This window comes from Phocoena phocoena, chromosome 12 (genome assembly GCF_963924675.1).
Source record: "Phocoena phocoena chromosome 12, mPhoPho1.1, whole genome shotgun sequence".
NCBI classification, from domain to species: Eukaryota; Metazoa; Chordata; class Mammalia; order Artiodactyla; family Phocoenidae; genus Phocoena; species Phocoena phocoena.
The window spans coordinates 48,222,257-48,244,339 of record NC_089230.1 but is presented as its reverse complement, the minus strand read 5'-3'; the positions used below and the strand labels follow the sequence as shown (position 1 = coordinate 48,244,339).

The window sequence follows — 22,083 nt, the reverse complement described above, 5'->3', positions numbered from 1 at the left end:
GCTTAGTTGCTCCATGGCATGTGGGATCCTCCTGGACCAGGGCTCAAACCCATATCCCGTGAATTGGCAGGTGGATTCTTAACCATTGCGCTATCAGGGAAGTCCCCACAGTTTTCAAAGTGAGCCCTGTTTTAAACCTAGGAAGCTTTGGCTGATCCTACAGTATTTTGGCTGCTGGGAACCAAATTGCTAGCTCACTTTTCCCCTTGAGGACTTGCATCTTTGTGTCTCCTTTGTTTGAATGGGATTATGAAACAGAAAGGCAAGAAAACTATCCTAATGCAGTTCCTGGATCCAAATTGGGCTTCTGCTCCCTCAGACCTCTGCTCCTGGCTTAATCTAGTCCATCAAATACATTATTTCACTTAAGACCTCTTAGCTACCCTCTAAGGCTGAAATTATTTTCCCTATTATATATTGGTGATTGAGGCCCAGAGGAATTCCACTGGTGACCTGGAGTCATACATACAGTAAATGGTATAACGAAGATTAGGACTGAAGGGGTTTGAAAGAAAGGATATTGAAGTTTGTAATGGAAAGTTACATAATTGTTCTGTCTGTGGGTCTTTGTATAGTTGAAAGAATTATAGCAAATATATAATCACTCCTTTTCCCAGCCTCCCCTACGAAGAGGATATGCCTTCTAGGTTTCCTGTGTGTTTGAAAAAAGGCTCTTACCAGATCCCTACTTGGTCAGCTATACCACCTTCCTCAGGTACAGGGCAGAACAGTGAGATTGGATTTGGAGGCAGAACACTTGGGTTTGAGGCCTTTCTTGGTCAGTTAGGTAGCATTTGTGACCTGATAGTCAGTTACTTCCCTGACGCACAATTGCAATCAAGTGTTAAACAGGTATAACGATATCAAACGAGATAATATATGTGAAAATGCTTATCAGTGAATTTAATATATTGAAAGGTATTTTGAAAACTGTATAAACTGTGATGCTTTATTATGGATGCCATCATTTTATTACAGTTTATTACAGGTTGTGTTTGGGGCTGTGTGTGAATCCCTGGAGATGAGCAGTACCACTGATGTTAGCATGGTTATCAGTTAGTGGGTGTGAGCAGTGGCTGATGCCTGCATGCCAACCCCTCTGCTCTTTCCACTTCCCTTCCAAAGCAAAGAAATACCCTGTCACGGTGCAGCTTCTAAACTGAACCACAAAATCAGTATCGTTTGGCAGGCGTATTCTTAACAAGAACCATTTAAATTGAGTACTAGATCTTGTGGCTGTATCGTGCGTGTGAGCCCCTTAGGGCCAGGGAGGCACCAGCTGCCGCGCAGGGAAGAGGCCGAGGCCGCAGCTTGAGGGAGGCTCCGGCCCCTCTGCACCTGTGTATCGCAGAGCTGGTGTGAGACCAAGAGACAATCCTTCCCAGCCGCCGGCATCATCAAGAGTTTTGGCCAGAACTTTGAGCACACACCGAAATAGTGAGGAGCCAGGTGAAAAGCACAGACGATGGTGCTGAAATGGATTAATAAGGAACTTAGTGATTTGGCCCATGACCCTCCAGCACAATGTTTTGCAGGTTCAGTTGGGGATGATATGTTTCATTGGCAAGCCACAATTATGGGACCTAATGACAACCCATATCAAGGTGGTGTATTCCTTTGGACAGTTTCATTTTCCTACAGACTACCCCTTCAAACCACCTAAGGTTGCATTTACAACAAGAATTTATCATCCAAATATTAACAGTAATGGCAGCATTTGTCTCGATATTCTAAGATCACAGTGTTCTCCTGCTTTAACTATTTCTAAAGTTCTTTTATCCATTTGTTCACTGCTATGTGATCCAAAACCCACATGACCCTCTAGTGCCAGAGATTGCACGGATCTATGAAACAGAGAGAGATAAGTACAGCAGAATATCTCGGGAAAGACTCAGAAGTATGCCATGTGATGCTACCTTAAAGTCAGAATAACCTGCATTATAGCTGGAATAAACTTTAAATTACTGTTCCTTTTTTGATTTTCTTATCCGGCTGCTCCCCTGTCAGACCTCATCTTTTTTAATTTTATTTTTTCTTTACCTCCCTCCATTCATTCACATGCTCATCTGAGAAGACTTAAGTCCTTCCAGCTTTGGACAGTAACTGCTTTTAGAAACTGTAAAGTAGTTACAAGAGAACAGTTGCCCAAGATTCAGAATTTTTTAAAAAATGGAGCATGTGTATTATGTGGCCAGTGTCTTCACTCTAACTTGCTTATGAGACTAAAACCATTCCTCACTGCTCTAACATGCTGAAGAATCATCTGAGGGGGAGGGAGATGGATGCTGAGTTATCACATCAAAGAAAGCAGCATTATTCTAGCAGCATCCATTCATGTGTAAGCCTTCCACTGTTAGAGATTTGAGGTTACATGATATACTTTATGCTCATAACTGACGTGGCTGGAAAATTGGTATTGAATTTATAGCATCAGCAGGACAGAAAATGTGATGTATTTTATGCATGTCAACAAAGGAATGACCTGTTCTTGTTCTACAGAGAATGGAAATTGGAAGTCAAACACCCTTTGTATTCCAAAATAGGGTCTCAAACATTTTGTAATTTTCATTTAAATTATTAGGAGGCTTGGAGCTATTAATCTATCTTCCAGTACACTGTTTAATATAGCACTGAATAAATGATGCAAGTTGTCAATGGATGAGTGATCAACTAATAGCTCTGCTAGTAATAGATTTATTTTTGTTCAATAAAGTTGCATAAACCAATGAGTTAGCTGCCTGGATTAATCAGTATGAGAACAATCTTTTGTAAATGCAAAGCTGTTTTTTGTATATACTGTTGGGATTTGCTTCATTGTTTGACATCAAATGATGATGTAAAGTTCTAGAGAGTGAATAGTTTGCCATGTTCAGTTAAAAGTGTGCAGTCTGTTACAGGTTGACACATTGATTGACCTGATTTATGCAGAATTAATAAGCTATTCAGATAGTGTAGCTTTGTAGGCTGCACGTGATACTGGCAGCCCGGAGGTTCATAGATGGACTTGGGACCCAGCAGTTTTGAAACGTGTATATGGAGTTTAAGAAATTTATTTTCCAGGTGCAACCCCCATCTAACTAAATTTTTTCTTCACCTTGTACACTTGACAGCTGAAAAAACCATAACATGAGAGTAATAATGGGTCAAAATTTACAAAATAAAGTACTGTTTTGGTGTGGGGAAGAAAAATAGAGTACTAAATTTTCACTCATGGAGCATATCCATAACTATAAAATTCATTAATTGATGAGAATGTGCTTACATTGGCAGTTCCTACATAGACTATTAGCCAGTCCCCTTCACTTTGACCCCATTATTTGGCTACAGCCTCGTATTTTTAGTTTGTTTTGGAGTTGCATGTTTTGTTGCACTTTCCTTCCATATTTATTTATTCTTTGTTTCTACCTCCTCGTTTTTAAGACATCTTTACCAGATATTTCTTTTCTTGCTCACTTTTATTGCCAAGCCTCATCCCTCTGTTAACTCTTAAGCAACAGGTGATTAGATGCTACCAGGAAATAGAGTGATTATTCTAGAAGCCTGTTTTCTAAGATAGCCAAAATTCTAGGGATGGTTATTCTGCATAAAATAAGCCTAAGAAATGAGATGATTTAAAATTAAAGGTTAGTTGGGCACAGGTGGAACACAGAAGAGTCATCGGGTCTGGAAGGTCTATTCAGGCCCACAATCAGACAGACAGATTTTAGGCCCATCTCCTAAGTTTAGACAGTTGAGGTTCGTGTTGGAAGCAGGGAATGTCAACAAGAGTGGTCATAGTGAACAGGGAAGCAACACGTGACCTCTGGTCCAAGGGCAGAGGATGTTTGTTTGTTTGTGGTCCTGTCTGCCCCCACCCCCTCCACTTGGATAATCCTTGATTAGTGTCAGAGCAGAGATATTAGAATCAGTGGGAAGCTCAGACCGATTCTTCTTCCTCCATAAATTAACCCTTCAGGTAAAGAATTTTTTCTATTTGATTTTTTCTTTCACTTTGGTAAAACAAAAATTCACATTCTTTTTGGTATAGAAAATCCAGAACTAGGGAGTTCCCTGGCGGTCCAGTGTTAGGACTCCACACTTCCACTGTCGAGGGCTCGGGTTCATTCCCTGGTGTGGACGCTAAGATCCCACAAGCTGTGTGGTGCAGCCAAAAAAAAGAAAGAAAAGAAAATCCAGAACGAGACAAAATATCTTTTAGAGTAGAGCTTCGATCCTGCTGAGTGAGGATTGCCCATATTTTCTGTAGCTTGTATAACATTATATTGCTTCCCATGTTAATGTTTAGTTGGTAGTTCAGTTTAGCTTTCATTTAAAAATACTGCTGGTGTAACATAGTAGGAAAGGCACATTGTTACAAATAATTCAAAGAAATTAAATTTATTTTGACTCTGAGATGTTGGCTGTTAGAGGGCTGTGTTTGTTTTGCCGCAAGTTTAGCTTTTTATTTTATTCTTTGCATAGAAAGTGATAAAAAGTAGCTTACATCATTCTTTAATCACTTATTAATTTGGCACTAAGAGGGAGTGGAATGAAAAATCATTTTTTAGTATAAAAATCTGTAAATTAAAAAATCCCCACTCTGGTTTTAAGTCTAAAATCAGTGTTCATAGGGACATCCTTGGTGGTCCAGTGGTTAAGTCTCCGCGCTTCCACTGCAGGGGGCACGGGTTCAATTCCTGGTTGGGGAACTAAGATTCTGCATGCGGTACCGTGTGGCCAAACTAAATAAATAAATAAAATCAGCATTCATAGACATAGTTTTAGGACAGTTAAGAAAATGTGAAAATGAGTCACTGTATATCAGCGGTCCCCGACCTTTTTGGCATCTGGGACCAGTTTCATGGAAGACAAGTTTTCCACAGATGGATGGGGGGATGGGGAATGGTTCAGGCAGTAATGCGAGCGATGGGGAGCAGCAGATGAAGCTTCACTCGCTCGCCTGCAGCTCACCTCTTGCTGTGCGGCCCGGTTCCTAACAGGCCGAGGACTGATGCCAGTCCAGGGGTTGGGGACCCCTGCTATATATAAATATTGACTGCTTTAAAATCAGCATATAAACAATTTAGACTTGATAATTATATAATTACTTTTTTTTATTTCCTAGAATAGTAAATGTCCGGAGGGAACAAAACCCATGTTAATATTTGCAGGTGATGATTTTGATGTAACAGAAGACTACAGAAGGCTAAAAAGCCTTCTTATTGGTAAGTATTTTAATACATATCTGCAGGATAGCTCAGGTAGGCATTCTATGTTGGGTCTTTGTTTCTGTGCGAGGGCTTTCTCTAGTTGTGGCAAGCGGGGGCCACTTTTCATCGCAGTGCGCGGGCCTCTCACTCTCGCAGCCTCTCTTGTTGGGAAGCACAGGCTCCAGATGCGCAGGCTCAGTAGTTTTGGCTCACGGGCCTAGTTGCTCCGTGGCATGTGGGATCCTCGCAGACCAGGGCTCGAACCCGTGTCCCCTGCATTAGCAGGCAGATTCTCAACCGCTGCGCCACCAGGGAAGCCCAGGTAGGCATTCTAAGAGTTGCCATTGGTCGTGGCAGTTTGCAACTTCATTCTAGATATACAGCTTTTTCTCTTTGATCTCTTTTTCTCCTTTTCATTATTTTGTTTATTCCCCACTAGAAGCAGGAGAGAGTTAAAAGGATGCTATATGCTATAGATCATTATTACTTTTTGATGGTATAGTAACTTTGGTAGCAACCTGTTTAATGCTTGCACCCATCTCCTGTCATTATTGGCATTATTAAATTTAGAAAATTGAAAAGTTAAATTTTCAAGATTATTATACATCATCCAATTCAAAAACCTCTATTAGTTTTTCTTAGTCTGATATACAAGGCTTTTCACACTATAACCCGTATAACTTGCTTTCTTAATCTCCACCAATTTCATTCCTCCCTTTTCCATTTTAAAAAAAACAAAAAAAACCTTGTAAGGTTGTTTTAAAGGTGATTGGTTCTTAGTGAACTCTGCTCATTCCTAATGTTTTATCTAATGACTACATTACTTTTTATGTGTTCACAAGCCACCTTCTTAAAATCCAATATACAATATGTAGTTATTGTCTGAGATTGATGTTAAATTTACCAATTTTAAACCACTTTTTTTCTCCTTTTTTGAAAAGCTGACATTATTGTTCTCCATGGTTTCTTAACGGTTACTAATACTTAATATTGTGTGATCACATCTGCCAGCTCTGTTCTTACTCTGGAAGGTAATTTAGTTCATCCCTAGAGATATGAACTCTTATTATACTCTGGCATTTTCTGAAGTTTAAATAATTTATTCTATTTGAGCTTTTCTTGCACCATTCTTACAAGCTATGGCTTAACTTTTTTGGTTGCCCTTCTTTTGGATTTTTATATACTTTGCCCTAGATGACTTTTGAAAAGTTGGTGGGGGATATATTATAAATTATATACATGCTGTTTACAAATCTGAGCCAACCAAAGAATGTTTGTGGGCAGACACATTGCTTTCGGTTTTCCTTATTGGGATTAGTTATGTTCTTATTGTTAGGAATACGGTTTTCGGGACTTCTCATTTCTCTTGTTCATAATGGCTATTTTTGAAAAACTAAGTATCACTGTTACCTGTTTAATCCTTACTAAAACTCTTGAGTTTGGTAACATTTCATTTTACAGATGGGAAGTTGGAGGCTCAGAGAGGTTAAGAGCCATTAAGTAGGTGAAGCAGAATCAAAACCCAAAGCCTGTGCTTTTCTGCTTCTGCTCTTCATCCTGCCCATGGTGAATAATTCCTTTGCAGAGTCTTTGCTATAGGTTCTTACCTCTGTTTTCCATGAATTAAAAAAAAAAAAAGAAAAGGGACTTCCCTGGTGACGCAGTGGTTAAGAATCCGCCTGCCAATGCAGGGGACACGGGTTTGATCCCTGGTCCGGGAAGATCCCACATGCCACGGAGCAACTAAGCCCGTGCACCACAACTGCTGTGCCTGTGCTCTAGAGCCTGTGTGCCACAACTGCTGAAGTCCACGCACCTAGAGCCCGTGCTCCACAAGAGAAGCCACTGCAATGAGAAGCCCGCATTGCATGTTGCACCGCAACGAAGAGTAGCCCCCACTCACCTCAACTAGAGAAAGCCCGCATGCAGCAACAAAGACCCAACGTAGCCAAAAAAATAATTAAAAAAAAATCATACATGGAAGACAGTGACCAACATTTCTTTGAATATTACATAGCCCAAAACATCAAGGGAGTTTTTTTAGCCAAGATTCCTAGTATTTGTACTGCGTTGGCTCAGATTTCCTGCTTTTTTCCCCTTGTTCTTCTGTATAATTATTATTAGTGAGGGAAGTACTTATAATTTGTTATAACAGAGCTTTGTTGCTTCTGTTTAAATGGTTTTATCTTACTATTTTGTGCTTCCACTAGATGGCAGGAATAACCACATGATGCAGTAATGAGAGGGAGGGAGTGAAAACCAAAAAGGAATTAAGAAAGAAGAAAGACAGGTAGCAGGATGGAGTGACATTGTCTGGCACTAAGCAAAGTTGAGTTTTTAATATAAATAAGAAGTAAGAAAGTTGCAGACTTCTTGGTTTGTGTTGTGTGTTCAAATGAAATAATGTAGGTAAAGAGAATTATTTCAAATGAAATAATGTAGGTAAAGAGAATTTTATCAAGGGCTTTTTTCCTGTTTGGAAGTTGTGTTTTTGTTTTCTTTTTGTAATTGGCCAGAAAGAATAGTTAACTTCAGTATTTTCATGCCAGATACCCATTTTGTTCATTCGAATTTTGCTTCTCTTTTGCTTTAAATATTATATAGACTTGTAGTTAATCTTAGCAGGTCCTGCTTTTCTTTACAGAAAACCAGTGCCTGTTTTTTGATTCAGTCCATCCTAATTTTTTTTTTTTTTTAATTCTGGTTGTGCCATGTGGCTTGTGGGATCTCAGTTCCCCAAAAAAGGACGAGGGATTGAACCCGGGCCACAGTAGTGAAAGCGCCAAATCCTAACCACTAGACCGCCATGGAACTCCCAGTCCATCCTACTTTTTATGGTTATTTTTTAGTATGACTACTCCTTGTATATAAAGATGATAATGAATCAAGTAATAGGTTAGTTTTATTAAGTGTCCCTTTAAAGCCTACCTTTAACTTAACTACCTAACTGGGTTTTTTTTTTTTTTTTTCTTCATTGCCTTTGTCTATATTAGTGGTCATATCTACATCTGTGGTCATTGTTTTAATTTTTTTTAAGCTTTCTCATTTCCTAATTCTTATTCCACTTTAATACATATAATAATGAAAGTAACTGCCATAGATTAGGTCAGGTAATTTATTAAATTTAATCTTTTCTACAGCTCTACAGAGATAATTGTATTAGTCTGCTCAGGGTGCCATACAAAAGACCATAGACTGGGTGGCTTATAAGCAACAGAAATTTATTTTCTCACAGTTCTAGAAGTCCAGGTTTCTGGTGAGGACTCTCTTGCTGGCTTCTTGCTTTGTGCTTACAAGGCTTTTCCTTGGGGAGGAAGGGAAGGAGGGAGATAGACAGAGGAAAGAGGGGTTTAAGTTTTCTGGTGTCTCTTCTTATATGGACTCTAATCCTATGGGAGCAGACCCTACCCTTATGACATACCTCATTTAACCTTAAGTACTTCCTTAGAAGCCTCATTTCCAAATATAGTCACACTAGAGGTTAAACAAACATTCAGTTCATTATGGTAATATTATTCCCATGTTGTGGATGAAGAAATTGAGACCAGTTCACTGATGTCCAGAGTGAAGAGTTAGTAAGTGTCAGAATCAGGATCTTATCCATTCTCTGACTCCACATCTCCCAGTCTTTCCCGTCAACACCCTGGTCATCCTCCTGTGCCCTTTCCCAGTGTTTTTACTCATGGACACAGTCACACTAAAGGTGTTATTTTTGCTTGGAATTGATCCATTGAAAAAATGTCCAAACTGGGGCTTTCTTTCTAATTATAACCAATTTATCTTCTACCCCCTTATTTCTGTTTAACCAGGTTTTTCTCCTTATCCCTATTCTCATAATATCTCCCTTTTTACCTCAACCATCATTCCTGTCCAGTTTAGGGTCAGCCTTTTTGACAGTGCTCTGAGTTTCAACACATTTTAATCCATCACCCCCTTGATGTTTTAGACTCCTCTTGTACTTTAATTGCTCCAGTCCTGGAATCAGCTATTTCTGTAAAGATCCTGGGTTTTTTTTAAGTGAGATTATTTTAGAAATCACATTTTGTGTGCTAGGGAGTATTTCTGGGTTGGTCATTGTTTCTAGGCTTTTTCAGTGGACAGAACTATGAGATTTATTTGTTAAGATAAAATATATCCTGAGTTCATACTGAAACTTCGAACTCAAATTTAGGACAGAAGGATATGTACACGTACGTACCTTCTTTCATCCATGACAAAAATCCAGGTTCTCAATGACTCCAACATAATGATGCATTTACTTTATACTGTATTACACATACAACAGTCTCAGAATAAAATACTATTATTACTACTGGTAGTATGAATATTGAGTGCAACTGAAGGGTGTTTGGTTTTTTGTGTGTGTGGTTTTTTTTTGCAGTTCTATATGTCTATATATCCTATTAGGAATATGGTCAAATTACTGTGTTTTGAAGTCACTTGAAACAGTCCTTTTCTGTATGATTATGCCTTCAGCCCAATACACAGGTTCATTTCATTTTGTTTTCAATTTTTAGGGATAACTTTATTAAGTTTTTTCATTATAAATTATTTTTGGGGGTATGATTCACATACAATCAAGTGCACGTATTTATTTTTAAATTCTTTTTTTAAAAGTTTTAATTTATTTTTTGGCTGCGTTGGGTTTTTGTTGCTGCGCATGGGCTTTCTCTAGTTGCAGCAAGTGGGGCCTACTCTTCAATGTGGTATGCAGGCGGTGGCTTCTCTTGTTGCGGATCACGGGCTCTAGGCGCGCGGGCTGCAGTAGTTGTGGCATGCGGGCTCTAGCGCACAGGCTCAGTAGTTGTGGCGCACAGGCTTAGTTGCTCCGCGGCATGTGGGATCTTCCTGCACCAGGGATCGAACCCTGCATTGGCAGATGGATTCTTAACCATTGCGCCACCAGGGAAGTCCAAATGCACATATTTAAAGTTTTAAAATTTAATGGATTTTGACATATTTATATACCTCTAAAAACACCACTGCAATCAAGATATAGAACCTTTCCATCACCCCCCAGAATTTCCCTGTGCCCTTTGGTAATCCATTATTTTTCTCTATTCTAAGCAAACATTGATCTGCTTTCTGTCATTTTTGCATTTTTCAGAATTTAGGTAAATGGAATCATAGAGTATGTACTTTTCTTGGCCTGACTTCTTTCACTCAGTTTGTTTTGAGATTCATTCATGTTATTGTATGTATCAATCCTCCATTTCTTTTTATAACTGAGCAGTATTCCATTTATAGCTATTCTGCAGTTTGTTTATACCTTCATCTGTTGATGGACATTTAGATTGATTCCAGCTTTTAATTATTACCAGTAGAACTGCTATGAATATTTATATACAAATTTTTGTGAGGACCTATGTTTTCATTTCCTTTGGGTGAATACCTAGGAATAGAATGGTTGGATCATTTGAATAGTGTATGTTAAACTTTTTTTTTTTTTTTTTTTTTTGCGTGGGCCTCTCACTGTTGTGGCCTCTCCTGTTGCGGAGCACAGGCTCCAGACGTGCAGGCTCAGTAGTTGTGGCTCACGGGCCCAGCTGCTCCGCGGCATGTGGGATCCTCCCAGACCAGGGCTCGAACTCGTGTCCCCCGCATTGGCAGGCAGATTCTCAACCACTGCGCCACCAGGGAAGCCCTAAGTTAAACATTTTTAAGAAACTGCCAAACTGTTCTCCAACATGGTTGCACTATTTTGCATTCCCACTAACTGTAGGTGCTCCATCTCCTTGTCAATACTTGGTAGGCCATTCTTTTTAATTTTAGTTACTCTAATAGGTGTTGAATACTGACAGTAGTATGTTTCCAAAGTCAAATCTACAAAATAAAGGAGTGGTAGTGTTGAAGTTTTAATTTGCATTTTCTGGTGACTAATAATGTTGAACATCTTTTCATGTGCTTATTGGCCATTTGTATATCTTTGGTAAAGTGTCTATTCAGATCTTTGCCTGATTTTTTTATTTGGTTATTTGTCTTTTTATTGAGAACTAATGTGGAAGAGTGTGTATGTGTTTGCGTGTGTGTGTGTGTGAGAGATAAGTCTTTTGTCTGTCTGATATATAATCTTTGAATATTTTCTCCTGGTCTGTGGCTTGCCTTTTTGTTTTATTGATTTATGTATTTATTTATTGGCCACACCATGCAGCATGTGGGATCTTATTAGTTCCCCAACCAGGGATCAAACTCGCTCCCCCTGCAGTGGCAGCACGGAGTCTTTAACCACTGCACCGCCAGGGAAGTCCCTTGCCTTTTTGTTTTTAATGATGTCTTTTTAAAAAAAAATTTTTTTATCGAGGTATAGCTGATTTATAATATTATGTAAGTTTCGGGTATACAACATAGTGATTCACAATTTTTAAAGATTATACTACACTTACAGTTATTATAAATTGTTGGCTATATTCCCTGTACTGTACAGTATATCCTTGTAGTTTATTTTATACATAGTAGTTTGTACCTTTAAGCCCGTGTCCCTCTCTTGCCCCTCCCCTTTTCCTCTCCCCACTGGTAACCACTGGTTCTCTATATCTGTGAGTCAGCTTCCTTTTTGTTATGTGCACTAGTTTGTTGTATTTTTTAGATTCCACATACAAGTGATATCATACATTGTCTTCCTCTGACTAATTTCACTTAGCATAATGCTCTCCAAGTCCATCCATGTTGCTGCAAATGGCAAAATTTCATTCTTTTTATGGCTGAGTAGTATTTCATTGTATGTATGTATGTGTGTGTGCGTGTGTGTGTGTGTGTGTGTATGGACACTTAGGTTGCTTCCATATCTTAGCTATTGTAAATAATGCTGCTGTGAACATTGAGGTAGTACCTGTATCCTTTCAAATTAGTGTGTTGTTTTCTTTGGATACGTACCCAGGAGTGGAATTGCTGGATATGATAGTTTTATTTTTAGTTTTTTAGGAACCTCCATCTTGTTTTCCTCAGTGTCTGTAGAACTTAGATTCCTACAAGGACTCCATTTTCTCTACATCCTCACCAACATTTGTTATTAGTGGTCTTTTTGATGATAGCCCTTCTGACTGGTGTAAGATGATATTTCATTGTACTTTTGATTAGCATTTTTCTGATGATTAGCAGTGTTGATCATCTTTTCATGTGCCTGTTGGCCATCAGTATGTGTTCTTTGGAAAAATGTCTAGTCAGGTCTTCTGCTTTTAGGTTTAAGTAGGTCCCATTTGTTTATTTTTGCTTGTGTTTCCTTTGTCTTAGGAGACAGGTTCAAAAAAAAATATTGCTACGATTTATGTCAAAGAGTGTTCTGCCTATGTTTTCTTCTAGGAGTTTTATAGTTTCTGGTCTTACATTTAGATCTTTAATGCATTTTGAGTTTATTTTTATATATTGTGTGAGAAAATGTTCTGATTTCATTCTTTTATGTGTAGCTGTCCAGTTTTCCCAGCACCATTTACCAAAGAGATTTTTCAACATTGTATATGCTTGCTTCCTTTGTCATAGATTAATTGACCTTAAGTATGTGAGTTTATTTCTGGGCTCTCTATTCTGTTCCATTAATCCATGTATCTGTTTTTGTGTCTGTCTGAAGTCAGGGAGCATGATTCCTCCAGCTCTGTTCTTTCTCAAGATTGTTTTGACTATTTGGGTCTTTTGTGTTTCCATACACATTTTAAAATTATTCTAGTTCTATGGCATTGGTATTTTGATAGGGGTTGCATTGAATCTATAGAGTATTATGGTCATTTTAACAATATTAATTCTTCCAATCCATGAACACAGTATATCTTTCCATGTGTTTGTGTTGTCTTCAATTTCTTTCATCCATGTCTTACAGGTTTCCAAGTATAGGTCTTTTAACTCCCTAGGTAGGTTTATTCCTAGGTATTTCTCTGACAGTGCGCTGTTAGTGTATAGAAATGCAACAAATTTCTGTGTATTAATTTTATATCCTGCAGCTTTACTGTATTCATTGATGAACTCTAGTAGTTTTTTGGTGGCATATTTAGGATTTTCTATGTATAGTATCATGTCATCTGCAAACAGTGATGTCTTTTAAAGAGCAGAAATTTAAAATTTTTGTGAAGTGTAGTTTATCCAATTTTTTTCTTTAATGGTTGTTCATACAGTGTTTTGTTTAAGAAACCTTTGCTTATCCCAAGATTGCAAAGATTTTTTTCTCTTATAAATATTTTTTTGAAGTCTTATAACTTTAGATCTTATATTTAGGTTTATGATCCATTTTGAGTTAATTTTTGTGTATGGTGTGAGGTAAGGGTCAATGTTCTTAAAACTTTCTACTTCATTTCATTCTTTTTTTTGTTTTCTTTCTTAAAAGCTTATGGAAAAAGCACATGCCTGTAAGGTTTGCATTACAAAAACTGTTTCAGGGGAGACTGGAATGTACATATCTTGTTCCCCAGAATGACTCTGACTTCAATAATGCTGCCACAACCGTGAGTGGGGCTTTATTAACTTGGCCACTGAAGGAGAGTCAGGTTTTGGCAAAACTATGGGAAAGTTCTTCATTAATTAAAATCAATTTTTAGATCAAAATACCTTGAAAAAGTACATATTTGGTTTATAAAAGTACCCCCAAGGGATTTTTATTTGTGGTAGTAAGGAAGGGTGGTGTGTACAAGGGTATGCACACTTAATGTCTGCTTTATGTATGTTAGTGATGTGATATTCTTTTAGTTATCTGTAAGAAGGAAAAAGCAAACTGTAAAAGATGTATATGTCCATGCACATGGAGATAATTCCCATCTTATGAGCTACTGGGAGGAGGGAAGCAAGTGCTGAGTGGCTACAGATTGGGACAGAATGAGATATTTCCTGTTTATGACATCACCTGTCTTAGGGCACCTCTTCCTAAGTAATTAATTTGGATGACCCTTTTATGCATAACTTTTTCTTAGCTAGATGTTATTCGTGTGTTCCCATTTAGCCTCCCCCCAAGTTCAATCTTTTTATCTGTAAAATGAGGTGACCAAACCTGTTTGCTGTTTTCCAAACTCTTTTCATTCATGTGCCACCTTCATAACGTTAGCCATGTCCGTGTAGTATCCATAGCATTGTTCACTGGAGATTTTTCTTTAAATTGACTCCTCTTTTTATTTTTATTTTTTGCGGTACGTGGGCCTCTCACCGCCGTGGCCTCTCCCGTTGCAGAGCACAGGCTCCAGACGCGCAAGCTCACCCAGCTGCTCCGCGGCATGTGGGATCTTCCCGGACCGGGGCACGAACCCGTGTCCCCTGCATTGGCAGGCAGACTCTCAACCACTGCACCACTAGGGAAGCCTCTGACTCCTCTTTTTAAAAGGAAACCCTATGTCCCTACTCTCAGTGGAAAATGGTGTATGATAACATAAGTAATGCATTGTAGATTATATCTTCCTGTGTATCATTTAAAATTATCTCATATGTGCCACTTGGGTATTATTACCACTCTGTGGGAAAACAGTCTACTCATTGATCTTGATGGTTCTTTTCTGGCTTTGACACTAGATAGCTTTTCTTTGCTCATATAATTGAGATACCTTGTTAGAATTTTCTTCTTTGTTGGCGTCTGCCATATAACAAACACTAGTTCAATTTAATAGTCAAAGTTTGAACAGCCATTTTTATAGACTTTTGCCATCTTAACCTATCTGTCTTAGTTGATTAAAATTGTATACCTTGTTTTACATTTTCTAAAAAATTACTATTCACAATAAACCTGTTATACTCTGGTGCTGAGCATTGGCTTAGAGGGAGAACTGCAAAACTGAAAAATGACATGGCTCGGTGAACTAAACAGAAATACAGTCATGAGATTAAATGGTAGAGGGGCGGGACCATCAGATTTTTCAGGCATGAGTTTTTGTGCTGCTTTTTAGATAAGATACAGAGAGTTGTGTTTAGAATGCAGCTGATTTGTAACTGAATTTTAAAGGTACGTTAATCTTTTTTTTTTTTTCCAAACAACCTGATTTGTGCTTTTAGATTTCTTCAGAGGCCCCACCGTATCAAATGTCCGTCTGGCTGGTTTAGAGTATGTTCTGCACTTCACTGCACTGAATGGGAAGATTTACTTTCGAAGCTATAAGTAAGTGCATTTCTTAGCATGTTTTTGTTAATCCTCAGGGTTAGCATTTTAGTGTGACTGTTTTATAGAGCTCAGACTTAGAATTGGTGTCTGGCCAAAAGTTTATTTGGAGAGTTTTCAGAATAGCAGTGACAAAGTAGCTCTGTGCTGATCCTCAGGTCTGTCACTCCCCTGCTAACTTCTGCCTCCCGGAAACCCTGCTTTTCCAGGGCCCTGGGGCATCGAACACTACACTCCCTCTGAGCTTAGAACGCTTATTCAGTCCTAACTTGCCATACTTTTATGCAGTATCTCCCTGTTTTTCTTGACTAAATTTAGAGCGCCAAGCCACAAGTCTTAGCCCAGCCAAAGCAAATCTCAAAGTCCTGAGTCTAAAAAATGGAGTCTGAAAGTAATAAGAAGATTCAGTGGCTAGATTCATTTTACCTTCTTTCTCCAGCCCAGGCCTCTACCCATACCCCCACCACAATATAAATATAAATCCTAACAAGCACATTCTGTTTTCATAAAAACCTTAATGACGTGCTGCAACTGCCTTTTGAGGTAAGCATGACTTGTTTTTTCCCTTATTTAAAATAAAGTGTTAGCGCTGATTGATGGAGCACACACTTTCCTAGAGAATACATTGACTCCCACTAACTGCCTCCCTTGGTATACTGAATTCAGCCTGACGTCTGCTTCGCGCTGTGGCGTGGCAGTGCGGCCTGAGCGCCGACAGCCCAGTGTTGACAGTGTCTTCGTGCAGTGGTGCCGTTTGTGCCACCGTTCGTGGACTTCAGCATTTCATCCATGGTTTTAATTTTGTTTTTTTATCATAATGGAATACATGGTTGACCAGCTTGTGTCCAGTGAACATCCAAATGAACTAAGTAATCACCTCTTTTTTGTTAGTAATTTCCATCTTTGTCTCAACTGTATGGAGTCAGAGATGCTCGGTTCTTTTCACCACATGAGTGGTACCACCATTTCTATTTTTCTATTTTTTTCTCATTTAAATAATAACAGGCAAAGGATTTTATAATAATTTTTAACTAGTTGAGATTGAAAGTCCCTATAATCTGTTGTTTTCATTTCCAAACTTGATTTTGGGGCAGCTAAGAATATTATGAAGTAGGTGACTCCTATTTATAGAGCAAGAGATAAAAGATGAAAAATCACTAACTTAAAAAAAAATCTTTTTAAAAACTTATGTTAAACAAGGAGACCCTGGGATACAAAGGAGCTAAAAAATGAAGATAAAAGTCTTTGAAAATGAGAAATGAATAATATCTAAAATTCATGGTGAACAATTTCAAAGGAAGTATTCTCTTGTATCAGAACTTGTATTTAGTGAAAAGAAAGATAAATTTGTAAAGAAAGAAAGAAAATACAGAGAAATAAAGCAAAATGGACAGAAAATTAGCAAATCAGTCTTAAGAACAAGGATAAATTGGCAGTGTAACTACACATATTCATCTGTCCACTTACTTTAAGAAGTATGTAATTGCTGGAATCACTGTTAGGTTAGCATGGCATCTGCCATAATGAAAAAAAAAGATTTGAATTTTTTACGAAATTATTTATTTATGTATTTATGTATTTATTTATTTATTTTTGGCTGCATTGGGACTTAGCTGTGGCACTCAGGGTCTTCTTTGCACCATGCAGGATCTTTCAGTTGCAGCACGCAGGCTTTGCTAGTTGTGCATGGGCTCCAGAGTGCGTGGGCTCTGTAGTTTGTGGCACATGGGCTCGCTAGTTGAGGCCCATGGACTTAGTAGTTGTGACAGGGCTTAGTTGCCCTGTGGCATGTGGGATCTTAGTTCCCCTGACCAGGGATTGAACCTATGTCCCCTGCATTGGAAGGCAGGTTCTTAACCACCGGACCACCAGGGAAGTCCCAAGATCTGAATTTTTAAGATCAGAAACCCTATTGTAAAATTTTTTTTTTTTTTTGCTGTACGCGGGCCTCTCAATGTTGTGGCCTCTCCCGTTGCGGAGCACAGGCTCCGGACGTGCAGGCTCAGTGGCCATGGCTCACGGGCCCAGCTGCTCCACGGCATGTGGGATCTTCCCGGACCGGGGCACGAACCCGTGTCCCCTGCATCAGCAGGCGGACTCTCAACCACTGTGCCACTAGGGAAGCCCCCCTAGTGTAAAATTTTAATCCCAGCTTTTCATATCTATATCCTGTAATACCTGCTAGCTATTGATTTGAAATAGAAAGTGGACAGTGTGATTGAGAGCAAGCTGCTACTGGGGAAAAATCCCTAGATATGGATTAGCTTAGCCTCCAAGGGCTGTGCTCTGCTTGGGAGGGGAAGGAAGAGGTGGTCCCGGGAATGAGCATCACCTCTGAGCCTAGTGACCTGGCTCTTTGCCAGGCTTTGCCACATGACATGGGCAAGTCACTTCTCAGGGCCCCTGTTTTTCCTTTGCAAAGTGTAGTAATATCATATAGGTAATTCTGAGGTCCCTCTGAGACGGATAATTCTCCTTTATGAGAGGGAGAGGGGTGCAGATAGAGGTGGGAATGTGCCGTAGAAGTGTGTCTGACCTACTGTGGCTCCTCAGGCATTCTCACAGGCTGCTCTTGGGTGTCCTGCCCTCTTCCAACCAGCCCTTAGGCAGTTGGTTAAAGGTAGTAGTTAATATTGACGCTTATTAATTTGTGAAGATCAGTAAGGCTTATAAAATGGTTTTGAGCTTCTTGTATGAAAGGAACTCTGAGCATGGAATTACATTAATAGAACCTTTGACCTTTCCTCTTTTGGGGAAAGAAATCATAGTGTTACTGGCACCTTCCTGTATATCCTATAATAATTAATTCCTTGGAGAATTTTATTCACTATAGGGCCAGAGCTATTAATATGAAACTGAAGATCTTTAGTAACTGCCACGTATGCCTTTGCCATGGCATTGGGTAGGTTTTATGGGGAGAAATATGCAAAACAGGAAGTATTAGCATACCTTAAAAAGCAAACACAACATTCTAGGCAAGGAGTTAAGTAATGAAAACAGAATGTCAACAGAAGAGAGGGATATGGAAGGGAGAAAAATAAGGAAATTGCAATTTAAACAAGAGTGGTAATGCCAGTCTTTCTCAAGAAATAGGCAAGCACAGGCTCCGGACGCTCAGGCCCAGCGGCCGTGGCTCACAGGCCCATCCGCTCCGCGGCACGTGGGATCCTCCCGGACCGGGGCATGAACCTGCGCCCCCTGCATCGGCAGGCGGACTCTCAACCACTGCGCCACAAGGGAAGCCCGAATGTCACTTTTGATTTAGAGCTTATAGGGAAACAAAACAAACAAAGCTTGAGGTTAAGATCTGAAATGGAGATTTACATGGGGTGTAAAGGTTCTGGGCAATAGTTCTTAACTTTCTGTGCGAGGGCTTTCTCTAGTTGTGGCAAGCGGGGGCCACTCTTCATCGAGGTGCGCGGGCCTCTCACTCTCGCGGCCTCTCTTGTTGTGGAGCACAGGCTCCAGACACGCAGGCTCAGTAGTTGTGGCTCACAGGCCTAGTTGCTCCGTGGCATATGGGATCTTCCCAAACCGGGGCTCGAACCCGTGTGCCCTGTATTAGCAGGCAGATTTTCAACCACTGTGCCACCAGGGAAGCCCAAGGCTGATCTTTTAAAACGTTATTATTTAGTCTTTTTTTTCCCCTGTATGGAGATCTGGCCACAGTAACAAATTGAGTCTTTTAACTCAAATAACCTTCAGGTCTTTGAGCAGTTCTTGTTGTATCTCTCACAAAAAAAGAATTTGTGAGTCTCCCTTCCTCCCCATTGTATCCTTCATATGCTTTCAAATCCAGAGCTATTTGGACATATGGTATCCAGAAAGTTGTGGTTTTGTTATATTAAGTTCATTACAATCTATAGAGATCAGTAAATGTCTATGCTATGGAGAAAAGTTGATTCTGAATAGGTCTTAGAGAAATAAGAATTTGTTAATCAATCATGTAATATAATGTTTCAAAAACCCCCAATTAAGATTTTTTTATAATCATGTAAATCTTGCATAAGATGAAGAAGTCAACTAAAAGGATTCCACTTCACTTCTTAGAACTATATCACCTGCTGTTTCTCAACAATATTGCATACTCTTATGTTTTATTTTGAAAATAAGTAGACTAAAGAAAATACTTGGTCTTGGGGCTTCCCTGGTGGTTCAGTGGTTAAGAATCTGCCTGCCAATGCAGGGTACACGGGTTCGAGCCCTGGTGCGGGAAGATCCCACATGCCGCAGAGCAACTAAGCCCATGCACCACAGCTACTGAGCCTGCGAGCCACAACTACTGAGCCCACATGCCACAACTACTGAAGCCCATGCACCTAGAGCCTGTGCTCCGAAACAAGAGAAGCCACCGCAATGAGAAGCCACACAGCGCAACAAAGAGTAGCCCCTGCTCGCTGCAACTAGAGAAAGCCTGCAAGCAGCAACGAAGGCCCAGTGCAGCCAAAAATAAATAAATAAAATAAATAAATTTATTTAAAAAAAATAAAAAGAAAATACTTGGTCTAAATATATAAAGTATTAAGCTTAGCCTTTCCTTTTTTTTTTAATCTTTTTGGCCATGCTATGTGGTATCTGGGATATTAGTTCCCTGACTAGGGATAAAACCCATTCCCCCTGCATTGGAAGCGCAGAGCCTTAACCACTGGACTGCCAGGGAAGTCTCTAAGCTTAGCCTTTCTAAACATTTTATGATATTTTATGGAGCTGTAATCTTCTAGAACAAAAATATTTGCGGGGAGGGCGGTGGGACTTTTATCAAAGTCAAAGCAACATTTCTTTTTTGCTATTTCATAAAGGTTGCTGTTGAAGAAATCTGGCTGCAGAACACCTCGGATTGAATTGGAGGAGATGGGACCCTCATTGGATCTGGTTCTGAGGAGGACACACCTAGCATCAGATGACCTTTATAAGTTATCTATGAAAATGCCCAAAGCCCTCAAGGTACATGACTTGTAGATTGGTGCCATATTTATTTGTATATTCCTTTCTTCTTTCCAAAAAAGGATTTGTGGCATATTATATTGAAGAGCATACATAAAGAGGTCAATAAAATAGATAAAATTAGACTCTCAGAGCCAAAGAAAGGAGGAAGAAGCAAATAAGCCAACCATAATTGATAATAAAATTGTAGAAACCAAGCATCAGGTGTTGCTGGGAGCTTCCTAGTAGTCAAGACTGCCAGTTTTCAGCAAAAATAGGGCTCATTTTAGGCATTGTGAAAATGTAATTTCAAGCATAGTATGTGTAACCCATACTTGCATAAAATGTGTTTTGACTTTTGAATGGTTTTGAAAAGCAAGTAGACATGGCATCTCTGGAATGCCAATAAAGATTGAAACGATAGTTATAATCCTTAAGCTAAACACAGGAAATTCTCTCAGTGCATGACAGTGATTAGTCTGTTGTGTTGCTTCTCAAAGTATGGTCTGACAGTTTACCTGAGAATTGTTAGAAATGCTGAATTTGCAGATCCCACCGTAGTCCTACTGAATTAGAATTGGCATTTTAACAAGCTCTGAGTGATCTGTTTATACCTAAGTTGGAGGAGAAAGGGCTGTAGGGCTATAGACTCTGTATCATTAAAGGTGTGCTCGGGACTTCCCTAGTGGTCCAGTGGTTAAGACTCCGTGCTCCTAATGCAGGGGGCCCGGGTTCGATCCCTGGTCAGGGAACTAGATCCCACATGCCACAACTAAAGACCCCTGTGCCCCAACTTGGATCCAGTGCAGCCAAATAAATACTTTAAAAAAAAAAAAAAAAAAAAAAAAGGTGTGCTCACTAATGGAGATTGTTAATAGTTGTTGTACACTAGATTTTTACCAGTTCATGGTAGTAGACCCAACTAAATATAATATATTCTTGTTTCATAGCCAAAGAAGAAGAAAAATGTCTCTCATGATACTTTTGGTACAACTTATGGAAGAATTCATATGCAGAAGCAAGACCTAAGCAAACTACAAACCAGGAAAATGAAGGGGTTGAAGAAGCGACCTGCAGAAAGGAAAGCAGAAGACCAGGAGAAAAAATCAAAGAGAATTAAAAAGGATTGATGGAATGTAGCCAATAACCATATTTTTATTGTAGTCTTTACTTAGAATTATCAAGCATCAATTATTTCAGAGTTTCTTGTAAGGTTTTATTGTATATTTTTATAACTTGATAATTTACCTAAATTATATATTATATACATTGTGAACAGTAACATACTAGTATTAGGTTGAAAGTTAGGCTCTTACTGGAGACATTATACCCTGGTATGCCATTTTCTCTCTGTGATGTGACATTTCCCTCTGCCTACCCCATACAAAGTCTCCTATCTCATTGGGTGGGTAAGTGAGGAGGGATCTCCAGAACAATCATTGGTATTTTAGAGAATTTTGGGTTAAGCTTTAGATAAAGGGAGGAAGTTATGGAAAGTAGAAATGCTCCAAAGTAACTGTATACATGCTCAGTATGAGCTACCTGGAAAGTTGACCTCATCTCCCAGCATATACATATAACCTGACTTTTATTTTTTTACTTTCCTGTTGTTTTACCTGAAATTCTACCAGTTAGAGATTAATTTTGAGATTTTTAAGCTCTGTGTCTTAAAACAGATCTCTGAGATGTCCACTACCTGATCATTGACATACTACCTTACTATTGATTAGTTTAAGAGATTCTGCTAATAAAGGAGCCCTATTCCTCTTCTTTGGGAGAAAGGAAGTTTTGATAAGGGTTGAAGTGAGAAAAGAGAGATTAGATAAGTTACGACACACGACATTTTAGGGTACTAGGGTACTGGGTAGCCGTAGGTAGCTAAAGGTCACATGAAGGCCCTGGGTGTTTGCA

At 39.2% G+C, this 22,083-nt stretch overlaps 1 protein-coding gene and 1 pseudogene across 1 annotated transcript in view; both read left to right on the top strand.

The window, feature by feature from the left end:
• Positions 1–21,307, top strand: part of RPF2 (ribosome production factor 2 homolog) — a 36,470-nt gene extending 15,163 nt beyond the window's left edge. The window contains exons 7-10 of the mRNA XM_065888854.1: positions 5,105–5,204; positions 15,147–15,249; positions 20,049–20,193; positions 21,123–21,307. Coding sequence (XP_065744926.1) covers positions 5,105–5,204; positions 15,147–15,249; positions 20,049–20,193; positions 21,123–21,302 — 528 coding nt within the window. The 3' untranslated portion in view covers positions 21,303–21,307. The remainder of the gene's footprint in view (positions 1–5,104; positions 5,205–15,146; positions 15,250–20,048; positions 20,194–21,122) is intronic.
• Positions 1,466–1,910, top strand: LOC136131935 (ubiquitin-conjugating enzyme E2 D3 pseudogene; annotated as a pseudogene).
• Positions 21,308–22,083: the final 776 nt, after the last annotated feature.